Source organism: Hyperoodon ampullatus, assembly GCF_949752795.1.
Source record: "Hyperoodon ampullatus genome assembly, chromosome: 5".
Lineage (NCBI taxonomy): Eukaryota > Metazoa > Chordata > Mammalia > Artiodactyla > Ziphiidae > Hyperoodon > Hyperoodon ampullatus.
In genome coordinates, this window is record NC_136918.1 from 31,121,673 (window position 1) to 31,143,114 (window position 21,442).

General features: G+C 38.9%; 1 protein-coding gene across 4 annotated transcripts in view; it reads left to right on the plus strand.

The window, feature by feature from the left end:
- HACL1 (2-hydroxyacyl-CoA lyase 1) overlaps positions 1-21,058 on the plus strand; it is a gene marked incomplete at its 5' end in the record, with an annotated part of 39,477 nt that extends 18,419 nt beyond the window's left edge. For 3 of the 4 annotated variants that reach the window (XM_079705386.1, XM_079705389.1, XM_079705387.1), the window contains 6 exons: positions 137-238; positions 9,914-10,068; positions 10,486-10,644; positions 11,470-11,577; positions 12,504-12,690; positions 20,899-21,058. In XM_079705386.1, coding sequence (XP_079561512.1) covers positions 137-238; positions 9,914-10,068; positions 10,486-10,644; positions 11,470-11,577; positions 12,504-12,690; positions 20,899-20,931 — 744 coding nt within the window. In that variant the 3' untranslated portion in view covers positions 20,932-21,058. The remainder of the gene's footprint in view (positions 1-136; positions 239-9,913; positions 10,069-10,485; positions 10,645-11,469; positions 11,578-12,503; positions 12,691-20,898) is intronic. The other variant, XM_079705388.1, reaches the window with a different exon arrangement.
- Between the last annotated feature and the right edge of the window lie 384 nt (positions 21,059-21,442).

Below are 21,442 nucleotides of genomic sequence, written 5' to 3' on the forward strand. Positions count from 1 at the left end.
TCAGAGGAAAAACAGAGTATGAGTGATGTGAAAGGTAGGATAGTGTAGCTGTGTTGTCTTTTTTAGAAGAGATTTTTATGCTAATATGATTTAAGTTTATTTTCAAAAAGGAAAGAAAAAGTTTCTGGTTTTTTAGATTTTAGAACAATTTGATAAAACACCATGGCAGTATCCTCCTGAGAGCAAGTGGTGGAAAATTCTGAGAGAAAAAATGAAGAGCAATGAAGCTTTATCCAAGGTAATATGGGACCCACTGAAACTCAAGAACGCTTCAGGTCCATGGTTCGGTTAGTTCTGTCATAGCATGACATTTGCATTCCTAAAATCATAACATGTGAGATATACACACACACATTCATATATGTATTACAATAAATATGACACCTGAAGTTTCTTGTGGAAGTGGGCATTGGAAAGGTTATAGCTCGTGAGTTACTGTGAAGCGGTGGAAAGAGGGGATCTGACATTGGACAGAGTCGTAAGAGCCAATGTGGGTGGGTGTGGCTCCTTGTCCTCAGTTTGACCTTGGCACCAAATCACAAGAGATCTTTTGGAACCTTAAATCCTGGGGCATGTTGGGGCATGTTTGTCCTGTAAGATATAAGTCCACCAAGGCATGCATTTATAATAGACAGATGTTTCATCAAAACTAAAAATTTGATCTAATGTATAGCCACCTTTTTCTTTTTTTTTTAATTTCCACTTTACTGAGGTATAATTTTTTTCAATTTATTTATTTATTTATTTTTGGCCACATTGGGTCTTTGTTGCTGTGCGTGGGGTTTCTCTAGTTGTGGAGAGAGGGGCCTACTCTTTGTTGGGTGCACGGGCTTCTCATTGTGGTGACTTCTCTTTGTTGTGGAGCACGGGCTCTAGGTGCTTGGGCTTCAGTAGTTGTGGCACGTGGGCTCAGTAGTTGTGGCTCATGGACTCTAGAGCGCAGGCTCAGTAGTTGTGATGCACGATCTTAGTCGCTCTGCGACATGTGGGATCTTCCCGGACCAGGGCTCACAGCTGATTCTTAAGCACTGAGCCACCAGGGAAGTCCCTATGGAGGTGTAATTGACGTATAAAATTGTAACATATTTAAAGGTCCATCGTGGTGCATTGATAAACACACTGTGAAAGAGTTCACCCCATCTAGTTAATTAACACATCCATCCCCTCACATTTATTTCATTTCATTTAATTTCATTTTATGTTAGTGAGACCATTTGTAGCTTTCTTTTTCAATTAACTTTTGTATCACTGCTGGAAATTCTTTTGCAGCTTCCTCATCTGCACTCATGGCTCTACCTGATAGCTGAAGGCTTTGAAATTTATAGTAATGTATGAAACTACCAAACCATCCACTGTTAGCACTAAAATGAGCCACTTCTGCAGGATTTGGCAATTTTTGTTTAAAGTCTTTGTATATGGATAGTGTTTTCTCTTTGATTGTGAGAAAAGTTGTTCCTGATTTTTTTTAACATCTTTATTGGAGTGTAATTGCTTTACAGTGATGTGTTAGTTTCTTCTTTATAACAGAGTGAATCAGTTATACATATACATATATCCCCATATCTCTTCCCTCTTGTGTCTCCCTCCCTCCCACCCTCCCTATCTCACCCCTCTAGGTGGTCACAAAGCACCGAGCTGGTCTCCCCGTGCTATGCGGCTGCTTCCCACTAGCTATCTATTTTACATTTGGTAGTGTATATATGTCCATGCTACTCTCTCACTTTGTCCCAGCTTAACCTTCCCCCTCCCATATCCTCAAGTCCATTCTCTAGTAGGTCTGTGTCTTTATTCCTGTCTTGCCCCTAGGTTCTTCATGACCATTTTTTTTTCTTTTTTAGATTCCATATATATGTGTTAGCATACGGTATTTGTTTTTATCTTTCTGACTTACTTCAATCTGTATGACAGACTCCAGGTCCATCCACCTCACTACAAATAAATCAATTTCATTTCTTTTTATGGCTGAGTAATATTCCATCGTATATATGTGCCACATCTTCTTTATCCCTTCATCTGTTGATGGACACTTAGGTTACTTCCATGTCATGACTATTGTAAATAGGGCTGCAGTGAACATTGTGGTACATGACTCTTTTTGAATTATGGTTTTCTCAGGGTATATGCCCAGTAGTGGGATTGCTGGGTCGTATGGTAGTTCTACTTTTAGTTTTTTAAGGAACCTCCATACTGTTCTCCATGGTGGCTGTATCAATTTACATTCCCACCAACAGTGCAAGAGGGTTCCCTTTTCTCCACACCCTCTCCAGCATTTATTGTTTGTAGATTTTTGGATGATGGCCATTCTGACCGGTGTGAGATGATATCTCACTGTAGTTTTGATTTGCATTTCTCTAATGATTCATGATGTTGAGCATTCTTTCATGTGTTTGTTGGCAATCTGTATATCTTCTTTGGAGAAATGTCTGTTTAGGTCTTCTGCCCATTTTTGGATTCAGTTGTTTGTTTCTTTCATATGGAGCTGCATGAGCTGCTTATAAATTTTGGAGATTAATCCTTTGTCAGTTGCTTCATATGCAAATATTTTCTCCCATTCTGAGGGTTGTCTTTTCGTTCTTGTTTATGGTTTCCTTTGCTGTGCAAAAGCTTTTAAGTTTCATTAGGTCCCATTTGTTTCTTTTTGTTTTTATTTCCATTTCTCTAGGACGTGGGTCAAAAAGGATCTGTGCTGTGATTTATGTCGTAGAGTGTTCTGCCTATGTTTTCCTCTAAGAGTTTGATAGTGTCTGGCCTTACATGTAGGTCTTTAATCCATTTTGAGGTTTTTGTTTGTTTGTTTGTTTTTGTTTTTTTTGTGGTACACGGGCCTCTCACTGTTGTGGCCTCTCCCGTTGAGGAGCACAGGCTCCGGATGCACAAGCTCAGTGGCCATGGCTCACGGGCCCAGCCGCTCCACGGCATATGGGATCTTCCCGGACCGGGGCATGAACCCATGTCCCCTGCAACGGCAGGTGGACTCTCAACCACTGTGCCACCAGGGAAGCCCTTGAGTTTATTTTTGTGTATGGTGTTAGGGAGTGTTCTAATTTCATTCTTTTACATGTAGCTGTCCAATTTTCCCAGCACCACTTGTTGAAGAGGCTGTCTTTTCTCCACTGTATATTCTTGCCTCCTTTATCAAAGATAAGGTGATCATATGTGTGTGGGTTTATCTCTGGGCTTTCTATCCTGTTCCATTGATCTAGCTTTCTGTTTTTGTGCCAGTACCATACTGTCTTGATTACTGTAGCTTTGTAGTATAGTCTGAACTCAAGGAGCCTGATTCCTCCAGCTCCGTTTTTCTTTCTCAAGATTGCTTTGGCTATTCAGGATCTTTTGTGTTTCCATACAAATTGTGAAATTTTTTGTTCTTGCTCTGTGAAAAGTGCCAGTGGTAGTTTGATAAGGATTGCATTGAATCTGTAGATTGCTTTGGGTAGTATAGTCATTTTCACAATGTTGATTCTTCCAATCCAAGAACATGGTATATCTCTCCATGTATTTGTATCATCTTTAATTTCTTTCATCAGTGTCTTATAATTTTCTGCATACAGGTCTTTTGTCTCCTTAGGTAGGTTTTTTCCTCGAAATTTTATTCTTTTTGTTGCAATGGTAAATGGGAGTGTTTTCCTAATTTCACTTTCAGATTTTTCGTCATTAGTGTATAGGAATGCAAGACATTTCTGTGCATTAATTTTGTATCCTGCTACTCTACCAAATTCATTGATTAGCTCTAGTAGTTTTCTGGTAGCATCTTTAGGATTCTCTATGTGTAGTATCATGTCATCTGCAAACAGTGACAACTTTACTTCTTCTTTCCCAATTTGGGTTCCTTTTGTTTCTTTTTCTTCTCTGATTTCTGTGGCTAAAACTTCCAAAACTATGTTGAATAATAGTGGTGAGAGTGGGCAACCTTGTCTTGTTCCTGATCTTAGTGGAAATGGTTTCAGTTTTTCACCATTGAGGACAATGTTGGCTGTGGGTTTGTCATATATGGCCTTTATTATGTTGAGGAAAGTTCCCTCTATGCCTACTTTCTGCAGGGTTTTTATCATAAATAGGTGTTGAATTTTGTCACAAGCTTTCTCTGCATCTATTGAGATGAACATATGGTTTTTCTCCTTCAATTTGTTAATATGGTGTATCACATTGATTGATTTGCATATATTGAAGATTCCTGGGATAAACCCCACTTGATCATGGTGTATGATCCTTGTAATGTGCTGTTGGATTTTGTTTGCTAGTATTTTGTTGAGGATTTTTGCATCTATGTTCCATCAGTGATATTGGCCTGTAGTTTTCTTTCTTTGTGACATCTTTGTCTGGTTTTGGTATCAGGGTGATGGTGGCCTCGTATAATGAGTTTGGGAATGTTCCTCCCTCTGCTATATTTGGAAGAGTTTGATAAGGAGAGGTGTTAGCTCTTCTCTAAATGTTTGATAGAATTTGCCTGTGAAGCCATCTGGTCCTGAGCTTTTGTTTCTTGGAAGATTTTTAATCACACTTTCAATTTCAGTGCTTGTGATTGGTCTATTCATATTTTCTATTTCTTCCTGGTTCAGTCTCCAAAGTGTTGTGCATTTCTAAGAATTTGTCCATTTCTTGCAGGTTGTCCATTTTATTGGCATATAGTTGCTTGTAGTAGTCTCTCATGATCCTTTGTATTTCTGCAGTGTCAGTTGTTTCTTCTCCTTTTTCATTTCTAATTCTGTTGATTTGGGTCTTCTCCCTTTTTTTCTTCATGAGTCTGGCTAATGGCTTATCAATTTTGCTTATCTTCTCAAAGAACCAGCTTTTAGTTTTATTGATCTTCTCTCTGTCGTTTCCTTTATCTCTTTTTCATTGATTTCTGATCTGATCTTTATGATTTCTTTCATCTGCTAACTTTGGGGGTTTTTTGTTCTTCTTTCTCTAATTGCTTTAGGTGTAAGTTTAGGTTGTTTATTTGAGATGTTTCTTGTTTCTTGAGGTAAGATTGTATTGCTATAAACTTTCCTCTTAGAACTGCTTTTGCTGCATCCTGTAGGTTTTGGGTGGTTGTGTTTTCATTGTCATTTGTCTCTAGGTATTTTTTTATTTCCTCTTTCATTTCTTCAATGATCTCTTGGTTATTTAGTAGTGTATTGTTTAGCCTCCATGTGTTTGCATTTTTTACAGATTTTTTCCTGGAATTGATATCTAGTCTCATAATGTTGTGGTCAAAAAAGATACTTGACACGATTTCAGTTTTCTTAAATTTACCAAGCTTGAAATGTGACCCAAGATATGATCTATCCTGGAGAATGTCCCATGAGCACTTGAGAAGAAAGTGTATTCTGTTGTTTTTGGATGGAATGTCCTATAAATATCAATTAAGTACATCATGTTTAATGTATCATTTAAAGCTTGTGTTTCCTTATTTATTTTCATTTTGGATGATCAGTCCATTAGTGAAAGTGGGGTGTTTAAGTCCACTACTATTATTGTGTTACTGTCAATTTCCCCTTTTATGGCTGTTAGCATTTGCCTTGTGTATTGAGGTGCTCCTCTGTTGGGTGCATAAATATTTACAATTGTTATATCTTCTTCTTGGATTGATCCCTTCATCATTATGTAGTGTCCTTCTTTGTGTCTTGTAATAGTCTTTATTTTAAAGTCTATTTTGTCTGATATGAGTATTGCTACTCCAGCTTTCTTTTGATTTCCATTTGCATGGAGTATCTTTTTCCATCCCCTCACTTTCAGTCTCTATGTGTCCCTAGGTCTGAAGTGGGTCTCTTGTAGACAGCATATATACAGGTCTTGTTTTTGGATCCATTCAGCCAGTCTATTTCTTTTGGTTGGAGCATTTAATCCATTTACATTTAAGGTAATTATCGATATGTATGTTCCTATTACCATTTTCTTAATTGTTTTGGGTTTGTTATTATAGGTCTTTTCCTTCTCTTGTGTTTCCTGCTGAGAGAAGCTCCTTTAGCATTTGTTGTAAGACTGGTTTGGTGGTGCTTAATTCTCTTAGCTTTTGCTTGTCTGTAAAGGTTTTAATTTCTCCATCAAATCTTAATGAGATCCTTGCTGGGTAATCTTGGTTGTAGGTTTTTCTCCTTCATCACTTTAAATATGTCCTGCCACTCCCTTCTGGCTTGCAGAGTTTCTGCTGAAAAATCAGCTGTTAACCTTATGGGGATTCCCTTGTGTGTTATTTGTTGTTTTTCCCTTGCTGCTTTTAATATTTTTTTCTTTGTATTTAGTTTTTGATAGTTTGATTAATATGTGTCTTGGTGTGTTTCTCCTTGGATTTATGGGACTCTCTGTGCTTCCTGGACTTGATTAACTATTTCCTTTCCCATATTAAGGAAGTTTTCAACTATAATCTCTTCAAATATTTTCTCAGTCCTTTTCTTTTTCTCTTCTTCTTCTGGAACCCCTATAATTCGAATGTTGGAGTGTTTAATGTTGTCCCAGAGGTCTCTGAGACTGTCCTCAATTCTTTTCATTCTTTTTTCTTTATTCTGCTCTGCAGTAGTTATTTCCACTATTTTATTTTCCAGGTCACTTATCTGTTCTTCTGCCTCAGTTATTCTGCTATTGATCCCTTCTAGAGAATTTTTAATTTCAGTTTTTGTGTTGTTCATCACTGTTGTTTGCTCTTTAGTTCTTCTAGGTCCTTGTTAAACGTTTCTTGTATTTTCTCTATTCTATTTCCAAGATTTTGGATCATCTTTACTATCATTACTCTGAATTCTTTTTCAGGTAGACTGCCTATTTCCCCTTCATTTGTTAGGTCTGGTGGGTTTTTATCTTGCTCCTTCATCTGCTGTGTGTTTCTCTGTCTTCTCATTTTGCTTATCTTACTGTGTTTGGAGTCTCCTTTTTGCAGGCTGCAGGTTCGTAGTTCCCGTTGTTTTTGGTGTCCATCCCCAGTGGCTACGGTTGGTTCAGTGGGTTGTGTATGCTTCCTGGTGGAGAGGACTAGTGCCTGTATTCTGGTGGATGAGGCTGGATCTTGTCTTTGTGGTGGGCAGGTCCACGCCTGGTGGTGTGTTTTGGGATGTCTGTGGCCTTATTATGATTTTAGGCAGCCTCTCTGCTAATGGGTGGGGTTGTGTTCCTGTCTTGCTAGTTGTTTGGCATAGGGTGTCCAGTACTGTAGCTTACTGGTCGTTGAGTGGAACGGGGTCTTGTTGTTGAGATGGAGATCTCTGGGAGATTTTCGCCGTTTGATATTACGTGGAGCTGGGAGGTCTCTTGTGGACCAATGTCCTGAACTTGGCTCTCCCACCTCAGAGGCACAGCCTTGATGCCTGGCTGGAGCACCAAGAGCCTGTCATCCACACAGCTCAAAATAAAAGGGAGGAAAAAAAAGAAAGAAGAAGATAAAATAAAATAAAATAATTAAAATAAAAAATAATTATTAAAAAAATTTTTTAAGTAATTAAAAAAAAAGAAAGAAAGACGAGAGCAACCAAACCAAAAAACAAATCCACCAGTGATAACAAGTGCTAAAAAGGATACTAAAAAAAAAAAAAAAAAAAAACAGACAGCACCCTAGGACAAATGGTAAAAGCAGAGGTATACAGACAAAATCACACACAGAAGCATACACATACACACTCACAAAAAGAGAAAAAGGGAAAAAACAATGTGTATCATTGCTCCCAAAGTCCACCTCCTCAATTTGGGATGATTTGTTGTCTGTTCAGGTATTCCACAGATGCAGGGTACGTCAAGTTGCTTGTAGAGATTTAATCCGCTGCTCCTGAGGCTGCTGGGAGAGATTTTCCTTTCTCTTCTTTATTCTCACAGCTCCCAGGGTTCAGCTTTGGATTTGGACCCACCTCTGCGTGTAGGTTGCCTGAGGGCATCTGTTCTTCACTCAGACAGGACGGGGTTAAAGGAGCAGCTGATTTGGGGGCTCTGGCTCACTCCGGCCGTGGGGAGGGAGGGCCACGGAGGCGGGGCGAGCCTGCGGCGGCAGAGGCTGGCGTGACATTGCACCAGCCTGAGGCGCGCCGTGCGTTCTCCCAGGGAAGGTGTCCCTGGATCCCGGGACTCTGGCAGTGGCAGGCCACACAGGCTGCTGGGAGGGGAGTTGTGGATAGTGACCTGTGCTCGCACACAGGCTTCTTGGTGGCTGCAGTTGCAGCCTTAGTGTCTCATGCCCGTCTCTGGGGTCCGCTCTGTTAGCCACAGCTCGCGGCCGTCTCTGGAGTTCCTTTAAGCAGCGCTCTTAATCCCCTCTCCTCGCGCACCAGGAAACAAAAAGGCAAGAAAAAGTCTCTTGCCTCTTTGGCAGGTCCAGACTTTTTCCTGGACCCCCTCCTGGCTAGCTGTGGCGCACTAGCCCCCTTCAGGCTGTGTTCACGCCGCCAACCCCAGTCCTCTCCCTGGGATCCGACCTCCGAAGCCCGAGCCTCAGCTCCCAGCCCCCGCCCGTCCCAGCAGGTGAGCAGACAAGCCTCTCGGGCTGGTGAGTGCTGGTCGGCACCGATCTTCTGTGCGGGAATCTCTCCGCTTTGCCTTCCGCACCCCTGTTGCTGCGCTCTCCTCCGTGGCTCCGAAGCTTCCCTCTCTGCCACCCGCAGTCTCTGCCCGCGAAGGGGCTTTCTAGTGTGTGGAAACCTTTCCTCCTTCACAGCTCCCTCCCCGAGGTTCAGGTCCCATCCCCATTCTTTTGTCTCTGTTTTTTCTTTTTTCTTTTGTCCTACCCAGGTACGTGGGGAGTTTCTTCCCTTTTGGGAGGTCTGAGGTCTTCTGCCAGCGTTCTGTAGGTGTTCTGTAGGAGTTGTTCCACATGTAGATGTATTTCTGATGTATTTGTGGGGAGGAAGGTGATCTCCACGTCTTACTCTTCTTCCATCTTGAAGTTCCTCTCCAGCTGTTCCTGATTTTTTCTTTTCTTTTTTTTTTTTTTTTTTTTTTGCTGTTTTGTGTATTCCTCTGCATCTTGGTTCAGCTGGGTGTAGTTTTCTGTGTTCATGTAGTGTTTCTAACTGATGGAATCATGCATAAGCAAATACGAAATTCCAGCTATACTCATACCGTTCCCTAATATATCAGTCGTCTTGGAATAAATTTGCATTTTCCAAACAAGTAGAGTTGTTTCTATATGATTCTTTCTTTCTTTGGAATTTTAATCAATGACTTTCTCCTATCAGGAGCCAGTCTCATTTCTCTTTCCTGAATGGTATAGTGATTAATTCCTTCTTATCCATAGGAATCACCTTAGTTTAAGATGGAAGGATCTTGCCTGTCTTCTCTGGTGCATGAGTATAGGAGGGTCCCTCATCCATCTTGGGTATAATCTCCAGCAGACCAAAGTAGTACAGGTGAAGAGGCAGTGGGGCTTTGCTGCTGAAGCTCTAAAAGGCATTTGGCTAGACAAGGACAATAACCTTTCTGTTTCCCCTCTATTTAGAGACCCTCCAGAGTAGTGGGTGAAGCATATCCCCTTTCCAGTACATGTGGGGAAAGATTAGATTTTCTAAAACCCCAACTTCACTTTTAATTTTAAGTGTAGGGTCATATTTTAGATGAAAATATTCTAGAATAAAATTTTCACTTTTTCTAAGACAGTGTTTCCCTGAAAGTGCTCAAATAAGACTGTTTAGTTTTGCTTAACCCAGTGTCTTCAGCTATCTTTACTATAGGATGTCTTAGTCTTTAATATGCTAGTGTGCATTGTGGATCTCCAGGAAGAGGGATATTTCCTGCCTTGTTTGATTGTGTCCCAAATTGGGACTGGGACCTGTTTTTCTTAGCCTGTCCCCTAGGACTGTTGACAGATCAGTTAGCTTCTCAGAGTCATCATCCAGTGGCCATTTGGGAATTTCATAGCCTTTTGCTGTTGCAAGTAAGTTTGAAAGTAGCTTATTGATGCTGTTTATTTTCACTGTATCTTAATCTAATTTGATTCTATTTCCCTCTGATATTTTAGGAATTCGCTTTCAAAAAATCCCTGCCTATGAATTATTACACAGTATTCTACCACATTCAAGAACAACTGCCCAGAGACTGCTTTGTGGTGAGCGAAGGAGCAAATACTATGGATATTGGGCGCACTGTGCTTCAAAACTACCTTCCTCGTCACAGGTCAAGGCAATTATAATGAAATGGAATGTGTTAAATTAGAAACTACAAAAAGCAGATTGAGAAAACATTTGAAAATTATACACAACCAGTGTAAGGACATACTTCATAAAAGTATGCGTAGGTGACGTTTTGTAGCGTATCTATGCTTGGTATGTCCTGAGATCATAATGGTAATTTGTAAACTCAGTGTTCGGAGGAGATATTCACAGGCTTCCAAGAAATCATGAGTGATTTCTCCCATTCATTTGCTTATCCTTAACAAATTAGTTCCTCACAGTCTAAAAACTTAATATTAAGGAGAATGTTTTATTGTTCTTTATTTTTCCATGAGCCATGTAAAAATGACTAGATTTTGTCCCAACTCCACCATCTGTGATATGCCCCAGAGGGTTTCATTTTAGCTCTGTTCCCCAACAGGCTTGACGCTGGTACTTTTGGAACAATGGGAGTCGGTTTGGGATTTGCCATTGCATCTGCTCTAGTGGCTAAAGATAGAAACCCAGGGCAGCGGGTCATCTGTGTGGAAGGAGACAGTGCATTTGGATTTTCTGGCATGGAAGTGGAAACCATCTGCAGGTAAAACAGCATCCTGAGTCAGCATTTCTTTCTCCAAAATATGAAAAATTATACCCAAGACCCACTTGCCTGACAAATAGTTACCAAGCGTTCACCATGTGCCAGGTGCCCCGTGCATGGCACTGTGCTGTGTCCTGAGAATACTAGTATAAATATCCTGGGATCTGTCTCATCCAGGACAGCATGTTCATGATCTCTCTACCATATGCCCAAAACCTGCAAAACTGGGGAGTAGTTTTTAGGTCACTGAAAAAAAAGTTCTGGTCTGATAAAAGCTTGTTTTCTTCAGGGAGATAACGGAGCTTGGTGGTTAAAAGAACGGCCTCTGGGTCAGTTGGCCTGGATTTAAATACTGGCTTGACCACATCAGACCCAGGTGACTAGGGTTAATTCTCTTAACCAAACTTAAGTCTCCTCTAAAGTAGGGATAGTAGTCGTACTAGTTCCTACCTTATAGGACAGTTGTGAGGAACAAGTGCTTCAGAGGGAATTAAGTATGGAAGGTGTCATTCTTATTAACTCCCAGATCTGTGAAAACCAAGGGTCAGAAAAGCTCAGTCATTTGCCTGAGGTCCGTAGCTGCATAGTGGTGGGACCAGGTCTGCCAACCACTAACCTTGCATTCTTTCTACTGCTCCATGATGTTTCTGTTAATAATTTGATAGTCTTTATTAGGATAACAAATGCTTAATTTTTGGTCTTACCCTAATATTACAAAAAAGCTTATAGAAAAGTATCCCTTTTCAAGTTAAAATTTCAATCCAATGAAAAGAAATTGCTTCAGAATGAAAAATGATTTCCTTTATATTTTGCTCTCAATTTTAGGTACAACTTGCCAATCATACTTTTGGTGGTGAATAATAATGGAATTTACCAAGGTTTTGATGCAGATACTTGGAAGGAAATGTTAAAATTTGGAGATGCTACTACAGTGTAAGTAACCCAGAACAGTGTATATTTATGTTTTCTCATCTATTTTAATCTCTCTTTAAAAAGTCTGCTATACTGGAAAGCTGCTTCTGTGGTGTCAGTATTGCTTGTTTTCATGGTCAGCTGCTCTAAAGGACAGGAACCCTGTCTGCATGGTTCCTTTTTGCACAACCATCCTTGACTGGCACTTCAATGAATAGTTTATGATCAGGGAGCCACTGAAGGCTTGGGTGAATGAGTTTCATGTCTAAGCCTTGTTAATGAAAAGGCTTATTGCAAATGCTACCAGTCTTACTATTCCTACTACACCATGTAGGAATATAGATGTTTACATATTGTTTATGATATAGAGGCCTTCCTTCTTCTTACCGCTTAGCTAAATCTTGGTCATTCGATGACAGAGCCAAACTGAGACAGTATTGTGGCTGGCTGTGGGATGAAGAAGTTGTGAATCTATTAGTCACCCCCAGGGGAGCAGGTGTGGGTATGTTTGCTATGCCTCGCTGACTCTGTTGTTTTGTTGTTATTTGCTGTTTTGTAGTAACCATTCCTTTTTTCCTCTTTTTTTTGGAGGGGGGATTCATAATAGTTGATGGTGTAGACGTCACTGCCCAGTATAGTAGCCACTAGCCACATGTGGCTGTTTAAGTTAAATTAAAAATTCACTTCCGCTTTTTAACTTGTCACATTTCAAGTGCTCACCGCAGCAGGTCACTAGTAACTACTATACTGGGCAGCACAGATATAAAAATTTCCATCATCACGGAAAGTTCTATTGGACATTGCTATACATACAATAAAAAATGTATGGAAAGTTTAATGTACTGGCATCTCAGTTTACGTTAAGGCATGCCTTTCATTTTAGACGAAATTTTTCCACAAATTATTTTAGAGAATTTTTTCTATTGACTTGTGACATTCTTTTTCAGGGCCCCTCCAATGTGTCTTCTGCCACACTCACATTACGAGCATGTCATGATTGCATTTGGAGGCAAAGGGTATTTTGTACAAACACCAGAAGAACTCCAGAAATCCCTGAGCCAGAGCCTGGAAGACACAACTAAACCCTCTCTTATCAACATCATGATTGAGCCGCAAGCCACGCGGAAAGCCCAGGTAAAGATGATTGCTAAGCAGAAAGCAGAAATGCATCTCCCCTCCCACCCCCAAAAGTATCTACCAAATAGAACACCCTATCATTTACTGAGTTCTGTCTAAACTGTTTCTGAGCTTGTCACTTTCATTTGTTTGTTCAATGAATATTTGTCGAGGTATGTGTTAGGTGTGCTGTGTCAGGTGCTAAGAATAGCATAGTGAGCAAACCAGGCTCGGCCCTAACCTCATGGAGTTTACTGTCCAGTAGGAGAGTGCAGTCCACTCACCTCTCAACTGAATGTATCACAATAGAGTGAGGCAATTCCTCTGAAGAAAAGAAACCCAGTTCTGAATAAACATGAAACAAAGGAACCCAAGAGGTGTGTGGAGAAAGGGAACCCTCCTACACTGTTGATGGGAATGTAAATTTCCATACTGTGGAAGATAGTATGCAGGTTCCTCAAAAAACTAAAAACAGATTTGCCACATGATCTAGCGTCCTGCTGCTGGGCTTATATGTGGAGAAAACCATAATTTGAAAAGATACACGCACCTCAGTGTTCACTGCAGCACTATTTACAGCAGCCAAGACATGGAAGCATCCTAAATGTCCAATGACAGATGAAGATGTAGTGTATATATATATACAGTGGAATACTACTCAGCCATAAAAAAGGATGAAATAATGCCATTTGCAGCAACATGGATGGACCTAGATAGTATCATACTAAGTGAAGTAAGAAAGTGAAAGACAAATACCATATGATATCACTTGTATGTGGAATCTAAAATATGACAAATGAACTTATCTACGAAACAGAAACAAATAGATATAGAGAACAGACTTATGGTTGCCAAGGTGGAGAGGGAGTGGGGGAGGGATGGACTGGGAGTTTAGGATTAGCAGGTGCTAACTATTATATATAAAATGGGTAAACAACAAGGTCCTACTGTATAACACAGGAAACTATATTCAAAATTCTATTATAAACCATAATGGAAAAGAATATGAAAAAGAATGTGTGTGTGTATACACACACACACACACACACACACATATATAACTGAATCACTTCGCTGTATAGCAGAAATTAACGCAACATTGTAAATCAACTATACTTCAATAAAATAAATTTAAACAAACAAACAAAAAACCCCACAAAGGAATTCGATTTATATTTGAGTCACCAGGAAGACTTCTCAGAAGTGATGCTTAAACTGAGAGCTGAAGGATAAGTAGGGACAAACTCAGCAAAGAAGTGAGGGAAAAGATGTGCAAAGGCTCTTTGGCAGGAGGGAGCACGCCAAGTCCAAGGAATTGAAAGAAAGCCAAAGTGGCTGGAAGACAGAGAGTGGAGGAGGAAGCACAATGGGATATGAGACTATAATAGGGTAACTTATGCAATTATATTCAGAGTTAGTTACTTTGGCCTCTAAAGCAAAACTACGGTGTAGACTATAGCAGTAAAATAAATGACAAAGTGTGTAGTATGTTCCTTTCGCATCCCAGATTAAGTTGCTTTTCATATTTTGTACTCTGATTCTGGTCCAGCTACTTTTGCTTTCTCTTATATACCTGGCCTCCATGCCTGCACCTTGCATATCAGCTGCTGTTTTCAGTGTTTTACTTTCTTTCAAGTAGTTTTTGTCTTGGTTCTTTATACATGTATCTGCTGTTAGATGTTTTTCTTTTTTGAACAAGACAGTGGATAAATGGGCAGAACGGATACCTGGACAATCAATGAAATATAAATTAATTTGGAAACTATGAAATATATAGAATTCTACTGAAAATCTGTTTCTATGAGACAGATATCAAGGACGTTGGTGAAAGGAACAAAGGGGAACTACACAACAGCCAGAAAACAGCAAAATGGCAATAAGTACATACCTATCAATAATAACTTCAAGTATTAATGGATTAGATTCTTGAATCAAAATAAATAGAATGGGGCTTCCCTGGTGGCGCCGTGGTTGAGAGCCCGCCTGCCAACGCAGGGGACACGGGTTCGTGCCCCGGTCTGGGAGGATCCCACATGCCGTGGAGCGGCTGGGCCCGTGAGCCATGGCCGCTGAGCCTGCATGTCCAGAGCCTGTGCTCCACAACGGGAGAGTCCACAACAGTGAGAGGCCCGCGTACCGCAAAAAAAATAAATAAATAAAATAAATAGAGTGGCTGAATGGATAAAAATAAGGCACATCTATATGCTGCCTATAAGAGACTCACTTCAGATATAAGGACACAAAGAGACTGAAAGTGAAGAAATGGAAAAAGATAATTCATACAATTGGAAATCAAAAGAAAGCTGGGGTAGCTATACTTATATCAGATAAAATAGACTTTAAAACAAAGACTGTAATAAGGGACAAAGAAGGGCATTGCACAATGATAAAGAGGTCAGTCCAACAATAGGACATAACATTTGTAAATATTTATGCACACAACGTAGGAGTGCATATATATATGCAAATATTAACAGACCTAAAAGGAGAAATAGACAGCAATACAATAATAGTAGGAGACTTTAATACCCATTTACATCAATGGATAGCTCATCCAGACAGAAAATCAGTTAGGAAACATCAGCCTTAAATGACACATTAGAACAGATGGCCTTAACAGATATACTCAGAACATTCCATCCAAAAGCAGCAGAATACACATTCTTCAAGTGCACATGGAATGTTCTCCAAGAAAAATCATACGTTAGGCCACAAAACAAATCTTCATATATTTAAGAAGATTAAAAGCATCTTTTCCAACCACAGTGGTGTGAAACTACAAGTGAATTACAAGAAGAAAACTAGAAAATTCACAAATATGTGGAGATAAAACAGCATGCCACTGAACAACCAAGGGGTCGAAGAAGAAATCAAAAGAAAAATTTTTTAATGTCTTTGAGATAAATGAAAATGGAAATACAACATATCAAAATTTATGGGACACAGCAGAAGCAGTTCTAAGCAGGAGGTTCATAGCAGTAAAAGCCTACCTCAAAAAACAACAACAACAAAAATCAAACAACCTAACTTTACACCTGAGGGAACTAGGAAAAAAACAAAGCCCAAAGTTAGTAGAAGGAAGGAAATAACAAAGATCAGAGCACAAATAAATGAAATAGAGCCTAAAAAGACAATAGAAAAGACCACTGGACCTAAGAGCTGATTCTTTAAAAAGATAAAATTGACAAAGCTTTAGCTAGACTCACCAAGAAAAAAAGAGAGAGGACTCAAATAAATAAAATCAGAAATGAAAGATGAACCATTACAACTGATACCATGGAAATATAAAATTTCATAGAGACTACTATGAATAATTATATACCAATAAATTTGACAACCTAGAATAAATGGATAAATTCCTAGAAACATATAACCTACCAAGACTGAGTCATGAAGAAATAGAAAATCTGAACAGACCGATTACAAGTTAGGAGATTGAATCAATAATCAGAACCTCTCAAACAAAAGTTCAGGACCAGATGGCTTCGTTGGTGAATTCTATTTATGACAAAAAAAATCTCAACAAAGTGGTTATAGAGGGAACATACCTCAACATAATCAAGGTCATGTGTCACAAGCCCACAGCTAAGATCATATTTAACAGTGAAAAGCTAGAACTTCCTCTAAGATCAGGACCAAGACAAGGGTGCTCAGTCTTACCACTTTTATTCAACATGGTACTGGAGGTCCTATCCAGAGCAATTAGGCAAGAAAAAGAAATGAAAAGCATCCAAATTGGAAGCAAAGAAGTAGAAGTGTTACTATTTGCAGATGGTGTGACATTATATATAGAAAACCCTAAAAACTCCACTGAAAAACTATTATAATAAATTCAGTAAAGTTGTAGGATACAAAATTAACACAGTTCTGTTGTGTTTCTATACAGTAACAACAAACTATCAGAGAAATTAAAACGATCTCATTTACAACTGCATCAAAAAGAATAAAATACCTAGGAATAAATTTAACCAAGGAGATGAAAGATCTGTACACTGAAAACTATAAGACATTAATGAAAAAAACTGAAGAAGGCACAAAGAAATGGAAACTATTCCATGCTGTCGGATTGGAAGAATTCATATTGTTAAGCTGTCCATACTACCCAAAGCAATATGCAGATTCAATGCAATCTCTTATCAGAATTTTTTTTTTTTTTTTTTGGCGGTATGTGGGCCTCTCACTGTTGTGGCCTCTCCCATTGCGGAGCACAGGCTCCAGATGCGCAGGCTCAGCGGCCATGGCTCACAGGCCCAGCCACTCCGCAGCATGTGGGATCTTCCCGGACCGGGGCAAGAACCCGCATCCCCTGCATCGGCAGGTGGACTCCCAACCACTGCGCCACCAGGAAAGCCCTCTTACCAGAATTTTAATGGCATTTTTCACAGAAATAGAACAAACAATCCTAAAATTTGTGTGGAACCACAAAAGACCTCAAATTAGAGCAATCTTAGAAAGAACAAAGCTGGAGGTATTAAATTACTTGATTTCAAAATATATTACAAGATTTTATTAATCAAAACAATATGGTATTGGCATTAAAACAGACACATAGATCAATAGAACAGAATAGAGACCCCAGAAATAAAGCCATGCATATATGATCAATTAATTTATGACAAAGGAGAAAAGAATATACAGTGGGGTAAGGACAGTCTCTTCAGTAAATGGTGTTGAGAAAACCAGGCAGCCACATGCAAAAGAATGAAACTGGACCACGATCTTACACTATACACAATAATTAACTCAAAATGGATGAAAGATTTGACTATAAGACCTGAAACCATAAAATTCCTAGAGGAAAACTGACAGTAAGCTCCTTGGCGCTGGTCTTGGAGATAATTTTTTGAATTTGACACAAAAGCTAAGGCAACATAAGCAAAAATAAAGTGGGACTACCTCAAACTAAAAAGCTTCTGCACAGTAAAGGGAATCATCAACAAAACAAAAAGGCAACCTATTGAATGGGAGAAAATATTTGAAATCATATTGTCTGATACGGGGTTAATATCAAAAAATATAAAGAACTCATTTAACTCAATAGCCAAAAACAATCCAATTAAAAAATAGGCAGAAAATATGAATAGACATTTTTCCAAAGAAGACATACAGATGGTCAACAGGTACATGAAAAGATGCTCATTAATCATCAGGGAAATGCAAATCAAAACCACAATGAGGTATCACCTCATACATGTTAGAATGGCTGTTATCAAAAGACAAGAAATAAGTGTTGGCAAGGATGTAGAGAAAAGGGGAATCCTTGTGCCCTCTTGGTGGCAATATAAATACATGCAGCCATTATGGAAAGCAATATGGAGTTTCCTCAAAAAATTAAATGCAAAACTACCATGCTATCCAGCAATTCCACTTCTGTGTATTTATGGGAAGAAAATTAAAACACTAACTCTAAAAGAGTTCCTTGTTTATTGCAGCATTATTTATAGTAGCCAAGATATGAAACAGTCTACAGTGGATGACTGGATAAAGGAAATGTGGTGTATATATACGCAATGGATTATTATTTAGCCATAAAAAAAGAATGAAATCTTAGCATTGCAACAACGTGGATGGGCCTTGAGGGTGTTATGCTGTATGACTTAAGTCAGACAGAGAAAGACAAGTATCATATAATCTCTCTTATGGAACCTAGAACAAACAAAACAACCAAGCTCATAGATACAGAAAACAGATTGTTGGTTGCCAGAGTTGGGGGGTGGGGAGTGGGCAAAATGGGTGATGGGGGTCAGAAGGTATAAGTTTCCAATTATACAATAAAGTCATTGGAGATGTAATGCACGGCATGGTGACTGTAGTTAATAATACTGTGTTGCATGTTTCAAAGTTGCTAAGACAGTAGATATTAAAAGTTCTCATTACAAGAAAAATTTCTGTGACTATATATGGTGATGGCTGTTAACTAGGTTTATTGTAGTGATCATTTCTCGATGTGTACAAATATCAAATCATTATGTTGTATACCTGAAATTAATATAAGGTTGTATGTCTATTATACTTCAATTAAAATTTAGAAAGAGAGAGGCTTTGGCATAGCCTCTCGTAGGCTCTTCTCATAGCAGAGAGAAGAGATACTTAAGAAGAAGCATGGTGATGGGGATGGTGAGCACAGAAAGGCTAGGCCAGAAAGGTGACGGGGTAGGTGGCATTAGCAGGGATGTATGTGGAGCAAGCAGGCAGACTGTTTTCAGGTAGGATTAACAACCTTCAGGACCTACTCAGTACCTTTGTGGGTTTACTGATTGCCTTGAAAAAAAATAACGATTTGTTGAAATGATTTCTGCAAGCTAGACACCCAATAGATAGGTTTTTAAATCGCATGTCATTTTATCTGTAGCTGAGTATATGCTTTTCAATAGCTGGGATGTCAGTTTTGCAGCCATGATGCCCTCTCCTGGCATCAGGGCATCAGAGCACTAAGGAAAACTAAAGCCACAAGGGGCTTGGTAAGCACATTCAGAACACACAGACAAAATAGACTTGAGACCTGTGTTAGTCGCAGAAGGGCCCTAATTGATTGTCCCTTCTCTGCTAACGCCTTTCTAAATGATCTGCTTCTAACGGTCTATTCTCTGAATTCTCTATGAATTTGGGGGCTATTGCTGGAGAATACAAGTTCTTATTTCGTCTTGTGTAATTCCATGAGGATTATCCTTGTATTTTTTGCATCTACCACTTCAACATTATTTATCTTCATTCCAGTAGAATTCCCCATATATTACAGTTTCTAAGCTGTTTATTTTTCATTGATTGATTGTGTGTCCGTTACCGTTTGTCATTTTTTTAAAATGAAGTATAGTTGATTTTGCAATATCATGTTAGTTTTCGGTGTACAACATAGTGATTCAATATTTTTATAGATTACACTTTTATAAAATTATTCATAAAGTTATTATAAAATATTGGCTATATTCTCTGTGCTGTGCAATATATCCTTGTAGCTTATTTATTTTATACATAGTAATTTGGTTCTCTTAATCTCATACCCGTATCTTGTCCCTCCCCCAATCCCTCTCCCCACTGGTGACCACTAATTTGTTGTCTGTATCTGTGAGTCTGAAAAGATACATGCACCCTAGTGTTCATAGCAACGTTATTTACGATATCCAAGATATGGAAGCAAGCTAAGTGTCCATCGACAGAGGAATGGATAAAGAAGATGTGGTATAGATATACAATGGAATATTACTCAGTCATAAAAAGAAGGAAATTCTATGACCTGCAACAACACAGATGGACCTAGAGGATATTATGCTTAGTGAAATAAGTCAGACAAAGAAAGAAAAACACTGTATATTATCACTTATATGTGGAATCTAAAATAAAATGAATATAACAGAAGAGAAACAGACTCACAGATATAGAGAACAAACTAGTGGTTACCATTTGTCATCAATACATGGTGTAGCTGGCTGCTTCCTGCTATAAATACAGGGAAGACCTAAACTCTGCAGTTGCCTGTGTCCAGGCCACATGGGTAGGATGGTTTTAGTCCTGGGCAAGGCTTCCATGCACTGCTTTTTCTCCTCAAGTTCTTCTTAGACGTGGGAGCTTGCGGTCCTCTTTGGGCCTCCCTCATCCCCTCTCTCTCTTTTGTGTTTTTTTTAATTAATTTTTTTTAGAGTATAGTTGATTTACAATGTTGTGTTAGTTTCTACTGTACAGCAAAGTGAATCAGTTATATCCACTCCTTTTTAGATTCTATTCCCATATAGTACATTACAGAGTACTGAGTAGAGTTCCCTGTGCTATACAGTAGGTTCTTATTAGTTATCTATTTTATATATAATAGTGTATATATATGTCAGTTCCAATCTCCCAGTTTATCCCTCTCCCCCTTTTCCCCATTGGTAACCATAAGTTTTTTTTCTACATCTGTGACTCTATTTCTGTTTTGTAAATTCCTCTCTTCTTTTGCATGTACTTCTGGTTCTTTCAGACTCTAGGTTTTTTGTGCCCTGATTACTGTTAATGGGGGAAGATCCAGAAAGTGATGTTAGGTTGTTTTGTAGGAGAAGACAGCAAGATTCACTAATGGATTTTTAGCTCCTTTTTGGGAAAAGCTCTAGACCAAAGACAAACTTCACTTTACCACCACTGTGGCTAGTGTGGCTATAGTGGGGCTTCTAGATTTTAGAGCAAGCAAAACAGGATATAGTTTGACACAGTTATTTCTTTTGACTGAATGTTTGTTGTCTTTTCTTTTTCTAGGATTTTCACTGGCTGACCCGCTCTAATATGTAAATAAAGATGCCAATGAGTGACTTGAGGAGGTTTCTCTTTCCTGTAAGATGGAATTTTATTTTCCACAGCCAAATTACTATAATGTTAAAATTGTTCTGCAAAGAAAAATAAAAACATTTCTAAATGACATTTTATAGTGCAGGAATTGATTAAAAACATAAAAAGATACCAGTATTCTACCACAGAAATAACCATTTACAGATGAAAGAGGGGTTTATTAAATAGCATCATAACTGGTTTATTGAATGACACATCAGTATTCTTTTAAGTAAATCCATTCTTAAAGTCACATATCTTTTAATAATATCTTCGAAGAAAAAAGCTTCAAGAACTATGCAATGTAGAGGCATGTTCAGTAAGTTGGAGTACCTAGACTATCTCTCCTTCATAGTTTATCCGTTGACCACTTCATACCTTAGTCTACCCAACCTTAGTCTACCCAGTATTTAATGGGGCTTGTTCTACATCTTATGAGTTGGGTTTTTGTTCTGTTTTGTTTTTCAGGAAAGAA